Here is a 25115-nt window from a genome sequence, read left to right as displayed (position 1 = left end):
AATTGTTTTTTGTTTTCCCTTTTACTGTTGAATTGAGAGTTCTTCATATATTCTAGACACTAGTTCATTTTTGGATATGTGGTTTACAGATACTTTCTCTTAATTTGTAACTTATCTTTAATTGTAATAACATTCTTTTACAGAGCAAAAAATTAATTAATTTGCCCATTTTTTCCTCTTGTAGATTATACTTTTGGTGCCAAGTCTAAAACCTCTTGGACTAGTCCTCAATCTCAATGATTTTCTTTTATTTTTTCTAAAAGTATTATTTTTATATTTGATATTAACATTTAAGCCCATGATTAATTTTGATTTAATTTTTGCACAAGATATGAGATTTAGAGCAATATTCTTTTTAATTATTATTTTTATCTATGGATATCCAATTGTTCTAACACAGTTTATTTAAAAACTGTTTTTTTTCCATTGAAATTCTTCCAGAATTATTATTTTTTTTTTCAAAAATCAGTTGGGCATATTTGTGTGGGTCTGTTTCTGGGTTCTCCATTCTATCTTACTCTATTCATCTCTCCCCCTGCTGAAACTAAACTGTATTAATTACTGTAGCTCTATAATAAGCCTTTATTTTGGGTATAGTGATTCCTCCCACTTTTTTGTGGAGGATGTGCCTTGCCAAGGTGCACAGGCTGGCCTTGAATTCCAGATCCTTCTGCTCCTCCTGTCTCAACCCCCCTAGAAGCTGGATTAAAGGCAAGCACAAACCCCACCTAGCTCCTCCTACTTTTTTCTACTTTATTAACACTCCTATAGTAATTCTAAGGCTTGCACCTTTTCATATAAATTTCAGAACATATTTTATGTAATGTAAATTATATTTTTAAAATAAAGTAGAATATATGGATTTCATAATAAAGTTGCCAATGACTACACAATACCTTGCTGGAATTATTCATAGAAATTGCTTTAGATGTATAAATTAACTTGGGGAAAATTGACATCATTACTACTTTTGGTTTTGATTAACCCACTATTGCACTATAATTTAGTTCTGAATATGTATAGTTTCAGTAGCCTCATAACCAATGGTTTGCCAGCATATAATAGAAGTTTAATAAATATTTATGGCAGGGAGGGAGAATGGAAGGGCCCAGAGAAGTCTGAAGATTCTGGATCAGTGGTCTCTAAATCTGACAACACAAATCATCATTTGATAAGCTTAGGAAAGATACAGATTTCTGGGTTTTTTTCCCAGCCCAACTGAGTCTAGGGGTGAGGCCAGTGCATCTGTATATTTAACACTATATGTAGTTGATTCTCAAGCACATTTTGAGAATGTTTGAGAATATTTAGGGTAGGGACCAAAAGTGGGAGCAATGTGCAGGCAACAAGCTGAGTGCCCTAGGAAAGCACAGTTTATTCTGACATTGACTCTGGAACGAAGCAAATGGAGGCTATGATCAAGTCCACCTACAGCAAATTAACATGTTCTTTATGAATCACAACTCAAAATGGGTCTATATCTCCATAAGTCCTTTCCTGTAAGGAGAAGGCCTAGATTCATTTGATTCTGTATCCATTCATTTCTTGTCTGAAGAGGAAAGAAGTGTAAAGGGTTCTACAGAATGCAAACAGTTCCGAAATTGCAAATACTGTTATTCACTTCTTTGCACTTGACTAATACCTAACTTAGAAGGCTACAGAACTGTGTATTAGTGAGTGAGGCTATGAATAGAAAACCTAAAACAAGACTGTTCAGATCTCTGGAAAACTACATTTTTATTAATAGAAGAACAAGTGATGAATAATAAACCTTCTCTAGCATGAAGAGAACAGAAAAAATAGAAACAAAAGCACACAAGGAAGAATGTATAAATTAGATTTTAGAGCACAGTCTTTTAAAACCCTTATTTGTTTTTTGTTACTTTTTGTCTCTCCCTCTGTATCTCTCTCTCCATCTCCCTGTTGTACCTATGAGTTGTCCTCCTTTCCTCCACATTAGACCTTGACTAAGTCACATCATTCCCCCTTATACGATCTGTGTATGTCCTCAAGTACGATCCGCAGCTTGCACTGTAATTTACCACATCAATTTCTTTTGTGCATTTGTTAATTCTACAGTTAATGTTTTAACACCTAGCAAAACTGGATCTATTACTTTACTCTTCTTTTCTTATTAGATATTCCCATCTTATTTTTCCTTCATATAATCATTAGAACTGTGTTTAAGTACAAAAGGAAAAAATCCCCTTAACAGAATGTATAACTATATGAAGTTGTATAGGAAGAATACAGAAAGATATCAAACATATTTCCCCCATGCCCTTCAAATAAAGCCCCTTAGCAGATTCCTTCTAGCAAAGTGGTAGTACTTTGATACAATAGAAACTCCTTTGACCAATGGGGAACTAAAAAGTGCAAGCTGGAACTTTGTATCTGTCCTAGAAAGTGTGTACTAGGATAGAGATGTGGCCCTGCCCTACTGTTTTTGTTTGTTTGTTTGTTGTTGTTGTTTTGTTTTGTTTTGCTTTTGTTTTTGTTTTTGCACTACTGGGGATTGAGCTCAGGGCTTCACACACATTAACACTTTACCACGAAGCTACACCAAACCTTTATAGCCTTTATTTTTACTTTGAAACAAGGTCTTGCTAAGTTGCCCACGCTGGCCTCCAACTTGGGGTCCTTCTGCCTCAGTATCCCTACCCACAGTAACTGGGATTACAGGTGGACACCACTGCACCCTGCAACTTGATGGAAGAGGTTGGTTCCCAACTTCTTTCATGAGGGGAAGCCACCCCATCCCCATGCACACAAAGCTTTGCTTGATGTAAATCTCAGAGCTAAGGAGAGGTCAGGGCTACCATTCAAAATGAGTCTCAGAAATGATAGGCATGATGTTTTAAAAGTGAACTCTTAACAACTGGGCCAGGTGCTCCAACCCAGATCATCCTCTCAGTGACCAGGTACCACAGGCTGCTTCCCTGGTGGCAGAACCTATAGGAATGTTTTGTGGACCAACATCATCTGTGAGCTCTTCTGTCAAAAGGATGTCCTCGCAGTCCTCAATTTCTGCCTCAGGAGACTGTCTCATTCTCTGTATTTACCTAAAATGACAAGCAGCTTTTAATGGGTGGCTCCATTATTTGATCAGCAACCTTGCTGAAATCTGATTGTTTAGAGCGTTTGGGTTTATTTGTTTGTTTTGTTTTTAGCCTTCCAAAAGAGAGATACTTTGTAAGGAAAAAGTGACCTTTGTACCACTTGGTGGGCAGACATAAGTATTACATAAATTCACATGGAAAGACATATTCTAGAGGAAATTTAAAAACACATCAGTGTGAATCCTCTCCGCCTTGCTATATGATCCTGGACAAATTAAATAAGCCTTCTAAGCCCATTATAAAAGAGAAATAAAAATGCTATTTGAAATTGATGTGAAGATTACATTATCATACAGAAACTAGCTTTCTATTATTACTCTTAATGTCTAAAGGATCAAACAAAATAATTTTGGATATAGGTCTGAAGGATTCACTACTCCATCCGTAAGCAAAGTCCTCTCTACATTGTCCAAGACTTCTCCTCGCTTCCAGAACAAACAAGAATATATAGCAAAGTGCAAAGAGTGCTCAGAAGTTTAGATGTGGCCATGGGGGCAGGGGGCTGAGTTCAAAGAAGCACACACATAGGCCAATCCGTGGAACCCAGGCCAAGAGATCATGCTTTGAGCATTCAATGCCTGCACACCACCCTCTTTTAGCAGGGGTAGAGGTGTGAGAACTGCTCTCCTTTTTTGTGCAGGATAAGAGATTATGACAATACTCATCCTAACTTCATCCCAATCCACCTTTCATAGCTGAGAACTTGTCAGTCCACCTGTATCCTGACACCCTTGCCCTAGATGGGTACTTCCCCCCACCCATCCCACACCTCATGTTAGGACACAAGTCTCCATGCCTACTTTCATTGTCTACCTGGAAAAAAAAACAACAGAATTGGATGCATTCAAAGAGTTGCATAATCTCACTGAAGTAGTTTCCCCTTTATGTAATAGCTACCACTTTCTGAGTGGTACTACTAAACAAGTAGCATGCATCATCACCTAACACAATAACAGCATGAAGTGGGTTTGGTTATCTCCATTTGGAGGTCAGCTGCATCTTAGTTTAAAAATCATTTGTTACAGGATCTAACAGTGGGAACCTGAGCCCCTCCCACAATAGCTTGTCCTTATTGCTCCATTCTCTGCTGCCTAGTGCTACGGATCTTGGTGGGACTTTTCGTAAGTACTGACATTTGTGGTCTTTAGTTGCTTCCCTGTGGGGAGCAAAGATTGCTTAGCCTCCTTCTTTCAGCTTTCCAACTTTGGGGAGCTCCCTCCAGGAAGATTGCTTTCCACATATAAGCTGCTCCCTGCTTGTTCCACAATTTTGTGAATCTATAATATGCCTTCCAACCCTTATAGGGTTTCCAACTTTCCACAAATGCCCATGCTCTGCCTTCAAAGCCTCAGCCTCATCCTCTGTATTAACATGTTGCTACCTATTTCAGATAAGAACCAGCACTTTTTATCATTGTATTTGAATTTCAAATAGCTACCCTTATCAGCTTCCCTGACACTGTCCTCTGAAAATCCAGTTCAATCACTTGTGGTGGCCGAACTTCCTTTTATACAGCCAGGGAAATGTGGCTGGGACACAATGGAATGAAATAAAATGAGTGTGTTTCAATTATACCAGAATCTTTATAAACCAATGCCTCAGTAACTTTCAATATGCCTTGGAAATAGGTTTATGTGAAAGTCTCTTGAATATTCAGCAGTTTTTTACACTGGAACTGCACACATTATACGTACTTTATCAGAACGTTGGGATGTTTATCCACCTGTCAAGAATTTAACCTCCTCTCCACCTGGTCTGATGGTTCGTGTTACACTTACTCCTGCCTCATTTTCATCATATGCTCTAACCACAGCTTGGTGGCCCTGTCCCAGTTCCTGGGGTATCCTTGCATTAATAAACTTTTTTGATTCTGACCTGTACCCAGTCACAGCAGCTTAACAAAAAGGGCCCCATTATGTGCAGCAAGACTGTTCTCTGAAATATATCTAGGCCAGAGACAGGCAGAAGGAGACAAAATAGGAATTGGCCCTTGATATGCAGCCCCACAAAAGAGATAGGCCCAGGGGAGGTGCTGGAGGCAGCACAGAGGGCTCTCAACCCATAAACCTTAGAGTGGGAGACCGGGCCTTAAGAGTGGGAGACCAGGCCTAACTCTGTCATTTACTCACCATTTGACTCTGGGAAAGCCCCAAATGTGTCTGTGTAAAATGAAGGTGATGGCAATCCCCTTCCAGTAGCTCTTTGTCATGAAACAAGGACTGTAGTAAACACTCAATGAAAATAGCTGCCAAGATGACCCCCAAGTGGATAAAGGGGGAACTTGGTAATGCCCATGGACCAATACCCCAGCCCAAGTGGACTGAAAATACTGAGCCCCGTGGGAAGAACTCAGCCTCATCCCACCCATAGAGAGCTTGATACCCACCTGAGAGCACCATCATCTGTATCCACAGGCTCCTCGAGGTCCTCCCATTCACTGTCACTCTCATGGGACCCTTCCAGAAGCAAAGACTCTGGGAGAGGGCCCCAAGAACAGAACTGTGGCAAGGGAATGGTCGCTGAATCTGCCTCTAGACAGTCTGCACAGGGCAGCTGGTCTTCAGATACAGAGTGGATGGTCAGGTACTCTTTATCCTCCGAGGTGGGGGAAGGGCTTTCAGGTGGATAACATGTGTCACATTCCTCATCATTCCTGTCCAGTCCAGGACTAGAAAACAGAAGTGTGTGTCCTTCCAGTCTCAATCAGAAATTCCTTGCTCTGCTTCCCCTTGCTTTGCAGAAAGCTCACCATGACACATCACATGAGATCCAGTCAGACCTCAAACAGTTCCTGCAGGAGGCTGCTCTAGGCACCAGGAAGCAATCAGCGAATGAGGCATGGTGCCTGTGCTGGAGTAGCACCAGTTTAAGACCAAAGAGCAGCAAACAAAAGATACAGTCTGTATAGTGAGTGCTATGGTAGAAGCAGCTGAGAGTGTTATGTGAGCAAGAGACATCTTACCAAGTCCAGGAGACCACAGGGAATTTGTCAGAGGGCATAGCATTGAGAGCAGCACTATGCCCCATTTCTAGGATCAATTTTCCACATAGTAAACAGTCAGTCAGACCCTGAATGAGTTTATTAATTTCTCTGGAACCTTAATATTCTCATTGCAAAAACTGGAAAGTCAACAAATGTATAGGATTGTTAGGATGCTTATTAAATTAAATAATTCTGGTATATACCTTCCATGGATCCTGGCACAGGGTAAGTTTTCAGTCAGTGCTATTATTATGACTGTTACAATGATTATGACTTCAGCAAAGGGATTAGATGGAAGAGCCAACAAAGGATTCTGGGAGCAACTCAAGCAGGGGACCTTCAAAGCACTTTGTGCGTATATCAGGTCTTTTTCTGACTGCTGAAAAAAGTGCCCATTTCAAGAGGCAGCCAGCGGGAGTGACATTTACTCCCTGTGTTAGAAGGACACAGGAAGCAGAGGAACAGTAAAACTCATTATGTGATGTTGCAGACTCAATGGTAAAAGAATGAGCATTCCAGGGACTGCCCCAACATCGCCACATATGCCTTGATTAGAAAGAACGGTCCAGGCAGACAGCAGAGAATATTGCACAGCACTGCAGACAGGCAGAGAAGGTGCTCAGATAATATCTGTTGCAAGTTTGGTTAGAGAGGATGAGAAGGAAAATCTAAGAGAAAAGCATAGAGATTTAGTTAATTTAGTTTAGTTTTAAACTAAGTACACAAATCCTCTTTTCTCAGCCTCCTTCCCCACCCTGGAATCAATAGATTGGCTTTGTTTTGTGCCCCTTCCCTCCCTTCCCCTTTCCCACAATGACTCTCTTAAAATCAGTTGTGGCACTTACCAATGGCTGTAAACACCCAAACACCCAGAGAGCATCTGTCTCAACCTGATTTTGCTGTGAAAGGGACATTATTTCTGCTCATAGAAGTTACAGGGCATGTGTGGCAGTGCATTCCATGTAAATATTTGCATACTTCTGTATATATAAAAAAATATTTTGCAAGGACTAAAGAAAAGCATTCACTGTTAAGGAAAAAAAAACTTTTATTTTATTTTTTGTTTTGGCACTAGAGATTAGACCCCTGACCCCCATTACCAATGAGCTACATTCCAAATTCTTTTTGTTTTTATTTTGAGAGAGGGTCTCACTAAGTTGCTGAGGCTGGCCTCAAACTTGGGATCCTCCTGCCTCAACCTCTTTAGCTGCTGGGATTACAAGGGTGTGACACCATGCCTGACTGGAAAAAAAAAAATTCTGGGGGCTGGGGCAGGGAAGAAAAGGGAAAATTGCTGGATGCATGGAAGAAAAAAATGGTTTAAAACTTAAAGTATCCATAGATAGCTGTCCTTCAAAGATTTGGACTACCAAAATTAGCTCTATCTTTGAGGAAAATAAATTAGCAGATAGCATTTCAGATCTGAAATAATAAGGTATTATAATTGTCCTATTTACTTGTGGTTAAGTTTACAAAAAGTTAGGTTTTGTATCTCTTCATGCAAACTTCAGCCTTTTCTCTAGCTTTCCAGCATTGGGCCTGACTCTAATGGTCCTGTGAGCCCTAGTGATGCTCCTGGGAGCTCTGAGTCTTTGCTCCTGCCAGCTTCATTTAACATTTGGCAGGTCAGGTTGCAGTGTCTCTGAGACATCAATTAGAGAAGTCTAATGTAGTGCTGGATTTGAAGCTCAAATGATGAATGTGAGATGGAGATCAATATTTTGAGTTATCAGAGAGGTATGTCTTGGTGTGGGGAGGGTCCTATAAGTGTGCAGAGATCCTGTTGTGGGCTCTGCTCTGTTAGACTACTGCTGGTCCTTGATGTGCTTGTGCTTCATTCACTGCCCTCAATCACACTCTCATCCAAGGGCAGGCATGATAGCCCTGCTCTGCTCTTTGGCAGATTCATCCCTCAGTAGCTACTCTGTTGTCACAGCTGGCCTGGCAGCTCCTTGAGCCTCCTAATTATTCTTTGCTACTCCAGGAGCAGTACCCTCCCACAGAAGACACTGTGGTATGTAGTCACTTTGTGTTCATTGCAAGGACTTCTGCTTTATTTTGTATTTCACTCATTCATCCATGTAGCAGTATTGGGGATTGAATCCAGGGGTGCTTTACAACTGAGCTATATCCCCAGTTCTTTATTTATTTAGACACAGAGCCTTGCTAAGTTGACAAAGTTGGTCTCAAACTTGTTATCTTCCTGTCTTGGCCTTCCAGTTTGCTGGGATCTCAGGTATGTCTCACTGTGCCTGGCTTATTTATTTATTTATTGCTTCTTAAACGGCCATAAAAGCTTATCACTTTTACAAAATGGCACTTGCTAAATTTACATGCATTTTACTTATATCAATTCAACTACATGTGCTACGTGAGAGACAGAGGGAGGAGAGAGAGAGATGAAGAGAGAGAAAGAGAGAACCTCAAACATTGTGCAATGTCCTACTTTTCACCCAATGAGTGTAAACCCTGAAACACATGAGTGGGAGAATGGAATCCTCCATCTCCTCAGTCAGTCTCAGTTCCTATGAGCCCAGAATTTAAAGACACATAGTTTGCATATAGTATGGCCCACAAATGCAAATCTCCGACTGCACTGGGGCTCAACAAAAGAAGTAATCTGCTCCCACACCAAGGGAGCACATAACATCACATCTTCCAAAGTGATGTTCAGGAGCAAAACAACTTAATGTGATTTTCACCTTATGCCCAAACTTTAGAAACTAACACTGAAAAAGATGCAGCTGCATCCCCAGCCAAGCCCTGTACCTAGTGGACACAGAATCCCAACATTCCTCTGTGAAAATTGACTGCACTGCTTTTTTAAGACGTGCTTACAAAAATCTATGACTACATGATAAAATCTCTGTACACAGAATGCAGAAGAGAACAAAGAAGGAACAGTCAATCTAATCTTTTCTGTGAACATTCTGGGTTTGCTGTGGTGCTGTAAGGCATCTGGGGTTAGGAAGTAGCCACCCAGCAGATGGTAAGTTCTGGCAGTTTGCTGGGAATTTCAATTGACAGGACCTGTCCTTTAGCTAGAAATAGTCCAGGAAAGGGAAAGAATACAGACTAGTGCTGAGTCCCTACTCTGTGCCAAGTACTATTTCTTTTGATCTGCACATATCCTGTGCAATGGTTGTGATCCTTGTTCATAATTGGGAAGCTTCCAGCTCACGGTAGTTCCTCTACAGGCACATTAGGAAGTGGTAAAACTAAAACCAAGCTGGGTGATCTAGAAGTTTGTGCTTTTTTGTTCTAAATTGCAGAAAGTTTGACCCATGGATACCAGAAATAAAGAAGCAGTTGGTCTGGTACAGCCACCTCAGAACAGCAGACATTTCTAAGCAGATCCACAAACAGCCACAATCTCCTTTTGGAATTTTAATTCCCATCCTTCTCAGGAGTTGGGGGAACTGCCTTGTGATTGCTGGCCATGTGCCACACTTTTCTTCCTGTAGGGGGCAGTCACTAGCTATTTGTGCATTAAATGTGAGCTAATGTACTGTCAGAGGGAAAGCTGTCATGGTTTGAGTTTTTCTTTCAGAGAGGAGGAAAGGTTCCTGATGGGAAAGAGAAAATAAGGAAAAAATAAAGCCAGAACCATCACCAAGAAGCAAGTGCAAGGGGAAGGTGTGGGCTATGGAGGGAGCAGTGCTAAAAACACTGAGGCTGTCCGCCATGGCTATGTGGGCCAAATAGGCAGGGCAATCAGCACAGGGTGGCAACCAAATCAAGTGAAGTACAGAGACTCCACTAAAACATTATGGGCAAGTCTTCAGAACTCTTGTGTGATTCTCAAAAGGCAACCCCCTGTAAGACTGACAGATTTTGGACATCTGGTATACCCTTATAAGCAGGGACACAAAGCCAAATTTAATCAGAAAAACAGAATAATGTGATGTTTCTTGCAAAACAAAAAATAATGACAAGAGGATAAGAGGAGATGAGTGTCAGAATTTCCAAGTAGAAGAAATAAAGAGATAGATTTCATCTTGATAAAATGAAGCACTTTGTGATCAACAACTCTACGATGGTAAAATGGTTCACTTCAAGAGGTAACCAGTTGTGTATTCCTGGAGTTATTCAAACAAAAGTTGGGATTCCTTCTTGTGGAGTGTTATAGAAGAGATTCTAGCAAGGAGTATGAGTTTAGATTAGATCATTTTTGTATGGAACATCCTGATACTCTATGTCACCATAAATGAAGTATTGACTACTTATTTAGTAGTTAGTTTGAAAATAGCATTTTTAGTAACTATCAACTAGAGGCCCATGGTAAATCTAGGTCTGGGCTTGCATGTAAATCCAGAACCACTTTAGAATCCAGCTGTCAGCGTTCATCACTCCAAATTATTTGGATGTAAGATTTTTAATAATCCAAATTTGTTGCTTCATGCCTACAGGAAGTAGAATTCTTCTTATATGTCCTACAGATGTATGTTAATAGTTGTCCTTGGATAAATCTCTGTAGGTTATTCTTTTTATGATTTTATCAAGTATATCAATTACTGCCTAGAAAGCAATAGCAAGGAACTATACATACTTTGTTTATACATTCATTATCAGACAATTGAAATGAGTATCACTGAAGAGTGTGTTTGCCCGCCCTGTTCTACTTTGCCAGTTGGGTGGGGTTTTTTTGGCTAACACACTGTTCTTTAAAAACTTGCATCTGAATGCTTTGAGGGAATGTGTGCCTGGACCCTGTCTGTCACATTTCTCATAAAACAGCAGTAAACTAGAAATACTTTGTGGTAGATGAGCACAAAAATGGTTATTAACAATATTTGAGTCTGGTTGTGAAGATGTAGATGTATTTTTTAAAGCTGGTGTGGATAATAAAGATTATATTTCAAGAGAAATAAGGATACATACAAGAACTTCTCTCTTATGACTATTAGAGACTTTAAAAGGCTATGCATGGTGCAAAACAATGTTTTATGAAAACCTGAGGCCTGCCATCTGTATTCTCCAGGACATACTGGGAACAATCTTGGTCTAAGTGGGGTTTGCTTCCCCCAAAGTTCACAAGCTATGGTTACAAAAGCTATGCTTCTCTTGATTCTGCTTCCCCTCCAAATGTCTACAACAGTTCTGCACACAATAAGCAGCTGAGCCTAGGTTACTGACTGCTTGTTTGTAATGAAAGGCATACAATTTACAAAATGTCTGTAAATGTCATGAGTCTTACCTTCCAAGTCTCCTGAGATCACACACAGAATAGCAATTTTGCCTCAAATCCTTTTCCAAAGAAGTAGTCAATATTGGTGGCTCCATTTCTTGGTGAAGTTTGCACAAATGAGGATGGGACTCCAGAGGATGTGTCAAGGACCTGGCCCATAGTTTCTCTCTGTCTTGGCCTCCTCGTGCCTCTCTGGTGGCCTTTTGAAAAGACTCTGGCCTGAGATTCAGGCCTTCTCCTGCATCCAGGGAGGCACTGTCCCTCCATCTGTCCTCTTGGTCCAGGCTGGGGCTGTATTCTGAGTCAGTACATGTTGGCCTGGTGAGTTCCTGGTCTGCTGAGAGTGTAGATATCTATTAAAAGAAATGCTAATGATTACTGGCTCCATGGTGCACACTGAGCAAACTCTAAAACTTGCTTGTTTGAGAAAGAAAAGTCTGTTTTCATGATTGTAGGTCAGAGCAGTTAAAGATGGACCCTGGGGTTAGAGCCCTCCATCAGGATCCCAGACCTCCCTCCTGTTCCCTCTGGACTCCAGCAACCCACTCAGTCCTATCCCTAGCACCTTAGTTTAGAGGCAGTGAAAGTTCTCAATAAATGTGAGCTCTATTTTTTAAATGAAAAACTCACTACATACACACATAAACACACACACACACACATACACACACCACTTTATCCATGGCTTTATTTTCAGTTGCTGGAGTCTAAAAATATTAAATAGAGAATACTAGAAATAAATAATTCATAACTTTTAAATTACACACCATTCTCAATGGCATGATAAAATCTCAAACTATTCTGCTCCATCCTGCCCAAGCTATGAATCATCCCTTTGTCCAATGTATCCATGTTGTATGCACCACCCACCCATTAATTACTCAGTAGCTATCTTGGTTAAAGATCAACTATTATGGTATTGTAGTGTTTCTGTTCAAATAATCTTCGTTTACTTAATACTGGCCAAAAGCACAAGAATAGTGATGCAAAAAGGCATCGGGACATATAAGATGGAAGGACAGATTAACTCTGGTAGTATGTGGTGTTGCTGCAGGGCATATCAGGTGGGTGGGATATACAGCTTTTGTTACTCTCCATGGTTTGAGGAATCCCCTGGGATTTTGAAACATATCTTTTCTGAATAAGGGATACTACAGTATTTGTGAAATTTAGACAAAACAAAAACAGGAGAAAAATTAAAAAACAATGACTTACTTTCTCTTACTTTCCAATAAGAAAAGAGGTTTTGTTTTTTTTTTTTAATTTGTCTTTATCTGTCATTACAGACTTCTCTGTCCTCCAGAATGAGGCTCTTTCCTGGGTTTCAGCCTCACTTCTGCAAACATGACTTGATTCGCCTCTATTGCTTACATCTTTGTTGGCCTTTTAGTTTCTCTCTGGTGACCTTGTGGTGACTTGCTGCCTTGCTACCACTGTTCAACCTTCTACAGAAAGACAATCTGTGTTTCTAGAAGACTATGCATTTTGCATAGCACAACCTTCTAGGTCTTGTGATTCTAGCCACATTCATGGCCTTTGACCTATTTTACAACTCTTGAATAAACATGTAGTTCTTCAAAATCTCTTTTGAACCAGTTTTAACATCTGTTTTGTTCCCTCTTTGAGTGAGTTAAAGAAAATCTTTAACATGCTCATGTTTATAACTGTATGAGAGTCTTGATTTCACCTTTGCCTGAAAATTAAGTCAGCATTTCTATCCCATAATCTACATCCCTGTAAGCAAATGGCTGAACTCACAGTCCTGTCCTCACCTCCATCACCCCATCCCTGAGGGTTCCTCGCCTTCTGACTGCATTTCCCCACACTGAGAAAGACATACCACCAAAGGTACATATTTATTCAGTTATAAAGTAGAAACACTATACCATGAATAGACTTATACATTATAATGGATGTACCAAAAATCAAAAATTGAAATAGATAAGATAAAGAATGAAAAGAAAGAAGTTACAACATTTTTGTTTTCCTTGGGGAGACCTCCAAGATCTTTTTAACCCTCTCTCTACTTCCTGTTCCCAGTCCCCAAACACTCTCTCCCTCCTATAGTCCTTCTACTCTTTCAGGCTTCCAGCCCAGGATCTGCTGCTTTTTAATTATCCCCATCTCTCCTCTTCTCATGATTTCCCTTTGACTCTGCCTACATCTGTAGTTTTGCCCCACTGTTGCTCCCACAGAAAAAAAGAACTCCCTCAGCTCCTTCCTCTCGTCCCTCTCCACCTCCACCTCTTTTACCTGCAGATAGTTCATCTTAATTCTGGTTTCTAGTGAAACTACTTGTGGACCTTACAGGTGCTTCTGAGCCTCTGACCACATTAATGTGAGATGCATGATTGCAGATGACAAATAGGCACTCAAGACTTCTAGATAATCTTTCTCTGCATCCCTAGAAAATTCAGTTTCCTATCTCCCTACTCTAAATTATTTCTCATCTTTTCTGTCCTCAAATGTGTCCAATATTCCCCTCCTCACCTTGCCTCTTACTTTAGAGGAAGAATGGAAACATTTGGATAAGAATCTTCCATCTCCCCATAGCAAATTCTATCTCCCAGGCTGCATCCCCACACCGTTTCCCCCCACCTACCAGTCGCCCATTTCTCTGCTCTACTGAATGGCAGACTCTTAGATCTATGTCCTTTCTCATTACTTCCTTATCTTTCCCCTTCTCTCCTGCACCCTCTACAACCAGTCTTCCATCCTTACCACCCAACTAAAAGAGTTCTGATCAGGGTTTCCAATGACTTACATCTTCCCAAGGGCAATTTTCTCTCTTCCTCTCAATACTTCACTACCTCTTATTCAACAAAACTGGTCCCTTCATCCTTATTAGAATGTTCCTTACTCATTTGCTCTATATATGTGGCGTTTACTATCAATTCTACCCTTGTGTGCTTCTCTTACTGCTTCTCAGGACTTCTCAGTCTCATTTGCTACCTCATCTCTCTGAAATCAGACCTCTTGGTGTTGAGGTACGGGTGCTGACTTCTCATTAACTTAACTTTCCCATTGTCATCTCCACCACTTTGGGACCTTCTATCATGGTTATATGCTGACAACTCCAAATTCAGTTTTTCTGGCCCTGGCCTTGTTCTTATGTGCCACAAATTACTGCTTAATAGACCTCTTCATTTGATATGCTATAAATGTCTTTTTTCCCCACATTTTTATTGGTGCATTATGGTTATACATACTGGTGTGATTTTTTTTTTTACGTATTTTTGTATATACACACAATATAACAATATAATTCGACCAATATTACTCCCCTCCTTCCCCCTATAAACATCTTTATAGGATACCAAGAACTGATTTTTATACAATATTAGGAACTACTGCATCTTCTCCACATACTCCATGCGTGGCTGCTGATGTTTAATAGTCAGCCCCTCCCCAGGAAGTGTACTCAATTTTGAGTGAGCTTACTTAGCCGAAGTTAGGCCCCCTCCCTGACCAGCACACACCTCACTGTGGGTTAATGCAGAGCACATTTCAGGATAGCTCTAAGGGGATCGTTGAGGCCCTTTTTTGCAGCTGCATCATATTGACCTTTTCCTTGCAGGTGATGTCCTACAGGGAGGGACCAAATAAATATCCTGCACTCAAATGTCTGCCTAAGGGCTTGTTCCCTAGAGACTCTACAGGGAGCACAGCAATGGGGAATTCCATGTTAATTTGGTCACAAAACCCAGAATTTGGTCACAGAAACCAGTCTAGATATTGCTAGAAGTATATTTTTCAGATGTGCTTAACATTTAAATCAGTAGAATTTGAGTAAAATAGATTACCTTCCACACTGTGGAGCCTTATCCAATCAGATGAAGGCATTGAGAACAAAGACTAGCTCCTACCCCGACCCCGAGAAAAAGGGACTTCTACCTCTAGACTCTCTTAGGGCTGGACTTCTACATGCACTCTTCCCTGAGCCCCCAGCCTGTTTTGACTGGCCCTATAGAATTTGGGCTGGACAGTCACCAAAATTCCAATCCCTTTAAATAAATGTCTTTCTTTCTTTCTTACATATATATTTGTGTGTGTGTGTGTGTGTGTGTGTGTGTGTGTGTGTAGATATACGTGTGTGTTACATATATGTTTATATATACATATATATGTATGTGTGCAACATATATATTTACACACACACACACACACACACACACACACACACACACACACACACACACCTGACTGGTACTGTCTCTGGTGAACTGGATTAATATAAGCATCAAGGTAAAACTCTTGACTTTCCCTGATTCTAGTGGCTTTATTTATTTATTTATTTATTTTTTACTAGATCACGCATGCCTTGGAAGGACCACATGCTCTCCTGCTTTAGGAGGGCCGGCATACATCCTGTTTTCCACTTAATTCCTTACTCGTGTGTATTCTCTTTGCCCCTATTTGCCTTCTCCAATGCTCAGCTACCAGAGAACTTGGTCCTAGAAGGTTCATGGTCAAAGTCTAAATGTATAAACATCTATGTGAAGGTCTCAGCATTGGGAGAAGCAGAAGCAGGTAGAGAAGGAAACTCACCGATGTTTGTGAGCCACCTATTTTTCTCCCCCAGTGGAAGGAGGTAGTGTTGAAAATCCTACAAGCAGCAGTAGGTTTCTCAGAAACACCAGACAGGAAAAAAGACTCCCTGACCAGGTGACTTCTGGAGCAGAACATCTTACCTGCCATCCCTGCTCCATCTCAGGCAGCACACCTGGAGGAGGTCGGCAAAGGAGGAGTGTGACTTCCTGTGGGGCCCCTCGCAGTAAATGGAGCACCTCCTACAAGAAACCCAAAGGCACAGTCAGATCTGGGGCTGGCATCTTTAGGGAGCTTCTCCTCTGTATACCCCACTGTGTCCTGAGTGCTACCACTTTTCCCACCTTGATCTGTTTCATGGCTCCAGAGAACGTTGGAGAACACCACTGTGAGCCTGACTTCCCAAAGGGCAAGAAGCCAAGGACAGAGGCCTGTGGCCCCACAAGGGCAATGCACAGAGGCTGGGCTGAGAATAGCCCCAATACCTGGACTTCCAAAGCTTGACACTGGCTCTGAACCTCCTGCCATGGTTTACTGGGAGCCTGAGAACCTCTCACCTGTGATACTGCAATGACCCCACTTTACTTCCTGCTTTGTCCAGTGTCACCACCTGCCTTCCTTTAAATTGCCCAAGAGCAGTCTCTCCAAAGTACAGAAATGGTCAAGTCCTCCTGCTACTGCTACCACCTCTCTGGCTTGCCCCAAACACACAGCACACAGAACCTGTTCTCACCTGCCACTGCCTCTCTCCCCAGCTAGCTCTCTTGTATTCTTCCCTCTGCACCCACATTCTAAGCTACCATCATGCTGAACCTATGCTCCAAGCCACCTACCACAAGGCATCTTAGCAGTCCCTATTTCCTATCTAGACCAGAATTTGTCAGCCTCCTGGTACTATTAACATTTCAGTCTGGATAATTATGGAGGATTCTAGGAGTTTTTTGGTGGTGGGTGCAGGGCTGGGAGGTCAAGTGGATCATACTTTGTTAAGACACATATCTTATACATTGAAGGATGTTTAGCAGCATCTCTGGTTTCTACTCACAAGATGCCAGCACCACCTGTCACTTGTGATAATCGTAAACATCTCTGTACCAGACCAAATATCCCATGAGAGATAACATCATTCCTCCTGCTTAAGAACCAATGATCCAGATGTTCCACAGCCTCCCACCTTCCACAGGACTTCCACAGGAGGTACTTCTTCCCTGGCTCCTAGAGAGTTGAAAACAGTATGGGCTTTATTTTATTTGTACCACAACTTGTTATTTTATTTGTACTAGGGATTGAACTCAGAGGCACTACTGAGGCCAACCCTGAATTTGCAATTCTCCTGCCTCACCCACCCAAGTCCCTGGGAGTACCCTGGGATTTGTGCCATTGTGCCCAGCTATGACCCTTATTTTCTGTAGTCACTATTGTTTCCTGAGTTGTCCTGTTCCCACCTGACCACTGAGACATGAACTCTCTCCCCTGTGTCTTCAGTCCCTCTCAGAGAACAGCTGTCAGTCAGAAAATGGAGGGATGACAGTGAGATCGCCTCTCTTAAGCACACACTGTTCTGTAGACTCCACACCCTTCCTGGTTCCTCCAGAGCTGCTCTCCCTTTCTACCATTCTGCTCTGGGTTCCTGAAACCCACCTATGTGGGCTGCATGAAGTTCCCTGTTGAAGTTGGCCGAAGGAGTACAGGCAGGGATCAGGAAGGAGAGAGAGGGCAGTGTTGATTCTTGACTTCCTCCCCATGGGGTTGCCACAGGATGGTTGCTTCCCTCAACTAATGTCATGCCAGTGGGTGAAGAGTTCTCTTCACCCACTCTGTTGGTTTCTGTGCTTAGGTAATTGCTCCTTCCTCATCCCCTTTTGGGCTTGGGAGAGTGGGTAACATACCCCACTGTGACCAGCTCCAGATCCAGTCTGCTACACTCTCCCCCAGCTTCCCAACAACCTGCCCACACATTCATTGAACTCTCCAAAAATGACTCCAATTTCTCATTTTCTAGGAGGATGCTGACTAACTTAGACAACATCTGGAGATGTTGATGGAGATTTTGTGCTATCAAAATTAAGAAAAATCTTTTCATTCTCTCTCTCTCTCTCTTTCTCTCTCTCTATTTTATTACAAGCAGGATAATCAGTGTTAAACTATATGTCAAAAGCTATAAATTCAGGGGAAGAGAGCAGAAAGGGACCCACTCTAGTCCCTCCAGTGTCACACCCTGTTCCAGAATTTCACGTTCAGTTTCACTGATAAACGTAATGAGAAGCAAGGCTTCATTAAGGTCAGATATTTAGAAACTGAGGCAGAAAATTAAATGTGGGACTCTTCTGCTGATTGCTCTCTCTGTGTGATCAGTCCAGGCTCTGTGAATCTCAAGAGCCCTGAGTATTTCCTGCAGGGGTGGCACTGGGGGATGAAAGAAGGATGGCTGATGTCAGCCTGTACATGATGCTGTGGTCCTCAAGGCCCCAGCACCTGGAAGACGAGGCCTTCTGTGGACTTTCCATTGACTGCCAGAATAATGTCACCAACTGCAATGGCCCCATGTTCCTCAGCTGGTTGCCCTGGAAAGAGCCGCTTGATTCTCACGAGGTCATTCTTGAGGTGGTTGCAGTTTTCTCTCTCCATCTGCACAAAACTGAATCCCAAACCATTGATATTCTTTTTCAGTTTGACTTCGAACTTAAGACCTGTATTTGAAATGTTGATAAAAATAAATCTTTCAGTAGATTACAACTGGTAAGCCTCAAAATACAAATTGTCAAGGAAATAAATTATTTATTTTGCATTGAAAGATGACACCTGCTAATTTTCATGACAGAGTCCATGATGCATGTTACAGATCAGTGCTGCCCAATTGAGATGTAATATGAGTTCAAATATAAACCACAAGTGTCATTTCAAAACTTTCATATAAGTACATTAAGAAAAATTTAAGCCAGGGTGGTGATGCACACCTGTAATCTCAGTGGCTCTGGAGGCTTAGACAGGAGGATTGCAAGTTCAAGGTCAGCCTCAGCAACTTAGCAAGGCTTTAAGCAATTTAGCAAGACCTTGTCTCAAAATAAAACATAAAAATAAAGGTCTAGAGATATGGCTCAGTGATTAAGTGCCCCTGGGCTCAATCCCTGGTACAAAATAAATAAATAAATGGTAAAAGTAAACAGGTATAATAAAAATTTTAACCATATATTTTATTTAACTCAATACTCAATTTATAATGGGATCACATCCCCAATAAATCCCTTATAAACTGAAAATATCAAAAGTAAAAAAGGTGTTGAATGCACTAACCTATAGTGCACCTTAGCTTATCAACATAACATACAACAGAAGATCCGTTGTTTCCTCTCATGATCACAAGGCTGACTGAAAGTTGCAACTCTGTGTCAATGCCTTCCATCTCCAGAGATAATCATCTGCATATCTCACATCACCAACCCCAGAAAAAAATAAAACTTCAGAGCTGAGAGTACAGTTTCCACTGAGTGTATGTAGCTTTTGCACTATTGTAAAACTGAAAAATTGTAAGTAAAGCCATCAAAAGTTAGGTACCATCTGCACATCTAAAATATTATCATTTCAACATATAATCAATATGAAAAAATATTAATGTGATATTTTACATTCTTCTTATTAACTAAGCCTTCAAAATCCAATATGTATTTTATCTATTTAAATAGGCCACCTTTCCAGGACTTAACTGTCACCCATGTGGCAAGTGGTTACCATATTGGACAACCATTGGTTACCATTGTACGGACAATGCAATTATAGATAACCAACAAAATAAACATAGTGCTATAATTTACAGATGTAACACATGCAATTTATATTTGAATAAAATATACATTACCCTTTTAGAACCCTGATTGGTGATTGTTTTAGTATTCTCAACACTAAATTTTGTATAATTTGGTTTTGGGTACAATTATGATCAACTCTGTGGACAGTGTTTTAGCTGCACTTGTATTTGGTTGGGTGGACTGGCCATATGACAAAAGTCACTCCTGGACACCAAAGATAGGCACAGCCCTGGACATCTAGGGAGTATGGCAGCAAAAGAAGTCCCTGTGCTTCTTCCTGTCAACTTTCACCAACTCAGCCGGCAATCAATGACCAAGAGGACAGAAACTCAACTTTTAAACTACAACTGGAACAAGAATGCAAGTGGCTGAAGCATTAGGGTGGAGACATGTGACACAGCCGATTCTACTATCACCATCCTGACCTCTTGGCTCAGTTTATAGTCAGTTTTTCAAAGGTCCCCATTGAGGTGTGCAGAAGAGTAAGAAAAGAGGAAACATTTTATTTAAGCATAAATGTTCCTCCTACAACCACCCCATTACTCAACCCAATAACTACCCTGCATTCAGTCTGTCTCACACCCTCTGCAGGTGTGCCCAAGATCTCTATGGAGGGCCTGGAATATGGCTAAGCTCTAAATCATGACATCATAAGGAAATAAACATTTTCAATCTAGCAGAAACAAAATCACAAAAGACATGCAAAGATGCAATCTGTCAGAAGATGTGCAATTATGCCCCTCTAAGCTGATCATGGATTTGTTTTTTTAGATGATCCTTATAACAAGGCTGTTTTCCTGAACACCTTCATCTCCCAACCTGCCTCATTAGTCCTCAGATAACTCCATTACAAATGCCTTAGCTGGAATGCAAAACCAAATATATCTGAAAACACATGACTCTTTCATTGTGATTTCATCCCTAAATACTTATGTACAAACATTAACATTCAGGCAGCTGATCAAAAACTGAGGAAGGCTTGGGAGTAGAATTATGCCTGGTAATCCTTTTGGGATAATGCATTTGTTTTCTAGAAACATGTCCCATCAGCTCTGCTGATGATCATGGTCTGTATTCTTTTTTATTTTTTTTTTATTTTTTAAATCTAGAGGAAGTCTTCCTGTCTTTCCCTTTTGACTTGATAATTCAAAAGCAGTACGTAATGACATGACAATAGTAACACTCAATTCTCTTTCCTCTTACCATCTGTCACCGAGACACAGCTCACAGGCCTGCCAGGCAGGGCTGTTACCAAGGAAACAGCCGCTTGTTCATCTCCCATCCTGTCATTAGTAGAAGGACACTGCTGTGCAGTCCTGGGGCCTCTTCTCTCTAACACCAGCCTTACAACCTAGAAGGATGGGTGGACAAACTCAATTTGTACTTCAAATGGCACCCAGGCAGCATTCCCTTCACTGAATTTTTTTAAATTTTCTGATACTCAAAGTAAGCTGCTTCATTTGAATCTCAAATCAAAGTCTTCCATTTACTCTTTGTGGTATCCAGACCCATATTTCTAACCACTGATTAGACTCATGCACCTGGAATTAACACATCTTGTCAGCATTTTCGGTGCCAAACTCATCTTCCTTCTTTTACTTATCCTTGCTGCCCTCCCTTGTCCTGTCTAAAATATTACTCCTCTTTGCTTTGCTCTCACAACACAGAGCCATCCCTCCATTAACTTCACAGGGGCTGCACTTGAAGTGGTTTGGCTTTCCCTCTTCTGCCCACCAAAGACCTATCTGGTTGTGAGGCTTGTACAATGTCTCCACTGCTCCTCCTCCATTCTCCATTCCCTCTCCACTGTCGATGCCCAGCTAACTGCAGCAAGCTACCACTAACTTGGCTTACTGGACCTATCTTCATTTCCCTTGGTCCACCCCCATCGTGGCTACTGGTGTATTGTTGTAAAACAAACTGAACATGGAGCAATCTAGATTAAAGTCTTCAATGTCTCCCATCACCTAAAACCCAAACACATCAGAAGGCACCCAGGCGTATACCAGTCTTTCCTCCCCTTTCCTTTCTGGTTTGATTTCCCATTGTTCTTCCCCACAGCACTAGATACCCTTGTTAACTGAAGTGGTTGAAGAACAGTGACCAGACACCACCTGAAATCTTGTTGAAAATGCCAAGCTTCCCTTTAGGAGACTTGGCTTTGCCTCCATCCTTCAGCTGCAACTGTTATTCAGCACAAGGCCCATGACACCACAGCAACACTTCCTACCTGCCTCCATCCCAGCAGGTCAGTCAAGTGTCCTCCTTAACCATGTTCATTAGCAAAGGTCTAAAGAACAGAGGTTGCTAATAAATGATAACTCTTTTTCCAAGATATGTCAGCCAAGGTCACCAAGACAAGTAAATTTGATCATGAACCAGGCTTTTGGAAAGGAAACAAAAAGAAAGCCAAGCTCCACCTGGCAGTTTGCTGGAAAGGCTCCCAGGAATCCTTTCTGTCTCTGTTAACTCCTCAGTTACCAAAAAAGGGTGATGCCAGCTCTGCGGCTCAGGACATGATAGCAATTAAAGGCTCAGCAGAAGACAAATAGCATGGGAACATGTAGACACTGCCTGGTAACAACAGGTGTAAGAAATACATGGTGGATGAAAACCTCCAGCTCTTGGCATCCTGAATTTCTATCATATTATGGTGACAATATCCCAGGACAGCCTAGCCCATGTCCTAGTGGGTAGAAACAGGGTGATGGGAAAGAGCATGAATTGGGAGGCTGGGGTCATCATGGGCAAAGGCAAGGAAGAGAGAGGAACTGAGAGCTGGTATATGCACTCACTGGTCAACATGGTTGGAGCAGACATGGAGGATTGAGCGAGAGCCAGGCTGGAGAAATTGCTTCGCCCCATTGACTCTGTTCACTGTCTGATTTCTAAATCTAGACAAGGAACCATAATCTCTTCAAGGCTATTTAAAGAGGATGAGTTTTTCTGCTTGGAAACATCTGTCTGCTATCTCCTGAGTTTCAACATTCTCATAGAAAAGTGATGGTAAGAGAAAGAAGTGAAACAAAATGTGTCGACAAGGAAAAACTTCTTTCACCCCACCCCCTGGCTGCCTCTCTCACACTGCAGCTTCCGATGTTTCCAGGAAAGCTCCAGAAGGAAAAGAAGACCCCCAGCAAGGGTACACTCACCTGCCCAGGACCCTTGAGGTATTGTACAGCCTGCTTGTGAGTGAGGCCACACAGACTTACTCCATCCACCTGCAGGAGTCGATCACCTGGGAAAGGGACACATGTCATGTCCTGGACCTCTGGGACTGCAGAAAGGACCCTTTGCAAGGCTCCTGCCTAGCATCCTCTATGCAGTTTCAACAAGTGGGGCAGAAACAGAGCTGCCATGGAGTCAGCAGGAATCCTGTCTCGTCCTGAGCATCAACCACCTCTCTGAATACCTCACCCCTCCTTCTGAGATCAATGATATGAAAGCCTTTCTATTATTGGCTCACAGGATGTTTAAGCCAGCTCTGTTCAACCTTAACCTTCCTCCTGTTTTCCTGTGAAACCATTTTCGAAAGTATTTTCAAGTTGCTCAGGGGTAATATTTATATCCCTAGAAACTTTTTTTTTTTTTTTTTTTAGTTTTCAGAAAGGTCAGGGAGACAGATGTGGCTAATGTTGGAAAGACAGAAATTCAAGGGGAAATGGAGATAAGTAAGATCCTAAGTGCCTTTTTTGGCTCAACTCTGGCAGTTTGGGAAGATAATAAAAATGACTCCCTTCCTTCAGAGCAGTGAGACCTGAGGAAGGACAGAGAGAAGACTCACTGAGTTCCCCCAAATACTACAGTGTGTTGGGAGGGATGCAGATGCCAGCTCTGTCTTCCCAGGGAAGGGATGAGAGAAGATTCACTGTCTCCCCACATACTACAGTAGGATCACCAATGACAGCTCTGTTCTCTCAGAGAAGCAATACTTTCTCCTATGAAGACCAGCAACAAGCTTCTTTTAAATCTCCTATTTTATATCCCTTTATGCTTCCCAATGTGTCACTACAACCATTAACTCCCTCACGTGGGGTAAGGAAAGTGAGATCTTCTCCTTTGCAGGTGAGAAAATTGAGCTCTAGAGAGACCATAGTCTGCAGGAGTTTCCAGAGCAGGAATGAGGTGAGGCCTGAGGCTGACCCTCCCTGGCCCAGACCACAGAACTCCCAGTATGACTCCATCCCTCTCACCCTGAAGAATCTGTCCTTCTCTGGCAGCAGGGCCTCCTGGAATAATGGATTTCACGTAGATTCCTCCATAGAGCACACTTGTGTTGATGCCACCCTGAAAAACAAGGATGAACTCACCACTCATCTGACACCTCTTGGGGGGCCTCCCCAATCTCTATAATGAAGGAAGCTCCCTCCTGCCCCACATCTATCTCATTGCCTCATCTCCTTTCAACCTCCTGCTCTATATTCACCTGTGCAGACTGTATTCTCCACGGAGCAATAAGGTCAGGTGTTTGCCTGGAACATAACAACTTGAACAGAGTGAGGATAGCCAAATTGCAGTCCCAGTCCAGCACCCACACATGGTAGGTGCTTCATAACTAGTCATGTAGGATGCCCAATGTCTCTACAGGTAACAACCAACATAGGTGGATTTGCCTACAGGCCCGAAGATTTGTGCCTGGCATATCTTGTATGAGTGTGTGTAGATTTAAAAATAGAATGAAACTACACCATATTCTGTAACTTATTTTTTAACAATAAATTATGAATACCCTACAGGTCAGAACATCAAGATCTAACTCTATCTTTTCCTTCTGATTTACTTTATGCATGTAGACATATAGAGAGCCAGAATTTTTATCAGTGGGATTGTACATTCTCATAATTTTTTAATGCCTGCCAACCCTACTACAAAGCATACTAATAACTGGACATAACTGGGTATATTTCTATATATCCTTCTGTACTTTTCTCTGTATTCATATAATTACATAGAAAAGATTAAAGAAAAGTCTGACTAAGCTACAAGATGGACATCTGCACCTATCAGTCAGCTGAATGACCCTGCTGTAGTTTGAATTTGAATTATCACCAAAGGCCCATGTGTTATAGGCTTGGCCAGAGTGTGGCACCATTGGGAGATGGTGAAAACTTTAAAAGGTGGGCCTACTTGGAGGTCTTTAGATTTTTTGGGGGGGTGTCCTCAGAGGGGATTGTTTTCTTCTCTCTTTCACTCCCCAGCCATGAGCTGAGAGGTTTTGTTCCACTATGTGCTAACCCAAAAGAACAGGGCCAACTAGTCAAGGTTTGAAAACTTTAAAACTGTGAGCTAAAACAAACCTTTTATTTTTATTAACTGATTAGTTCAGGTATTTACTATAGTAACGGAGAGCTGACCAACTCTAAGACCTGTTGGAATTTAATTCATTATAGTCAAGACCCTGTGAAACCAGGTTTCCAGCCTTGCTCATGCAAAAACCTCACGGCAACCAACCAACAAGAAGGGACTGACTG

The 25115-nt window shown here is 41.7% G+C and overlaps 1 protein-coding gene across 8 annotated transcripts in view; it reads right to left on the bottom strand.

The window, feature by feature from the left end:
* Positions 1-400: 400 nt before the first annotated feature.
* FRMPD2 (FERM and PDZ domain containing 2) overlaps positions 401-25115 on the bottom strand; it is a gene marked incomplete at its 5' end in the record, with an annotated part of 157434 nt that continues 132719 nt past the window's right edge. For 5 of the 8 annotated variants that reach the window (XM_079135851.1, XM_079135858.1, XM_079135852.1 and 2 more), the window contains 8 exons: positions 401-3062; positions 5506-5787; positions 11300-11643; positions 15982-16080; positions 18314-18528; positions 20848-20995; positions 22797-22882; positions 23838-23931. In XM_079135851.1, the coding sequence (XP_078991977.1) occupies positions 3059-3062; positions 5506-5787; positions 11300-11643; positions 15982-16080; positions 18314-18528; positions 20848-20995; positions 22797-22882; positions 23838-23931 (1272 nt within the window). In that variant the 3' untranslated portion in view covers positions 401-3058. The other 3 variants (XM_079135855.1, XM_079135856.1, XM_079135857.1) reach the window with 3 other exon arrangements.

Source organism: Sciurus vulgaris (assembly GCF_902686455.1).
Source record: "Sciurus vulgaris genome assembly, chromosome: 4".
Lineage (NCBI taxonomy): Eukaryota > Metazoa > Chordata > Mammalia > Rodentia > Sciuridae > Sciurus > Sciurus vulgaris.
This window is presented reverse-complemented; position numbering and strand designations above follow the sequence as displayed.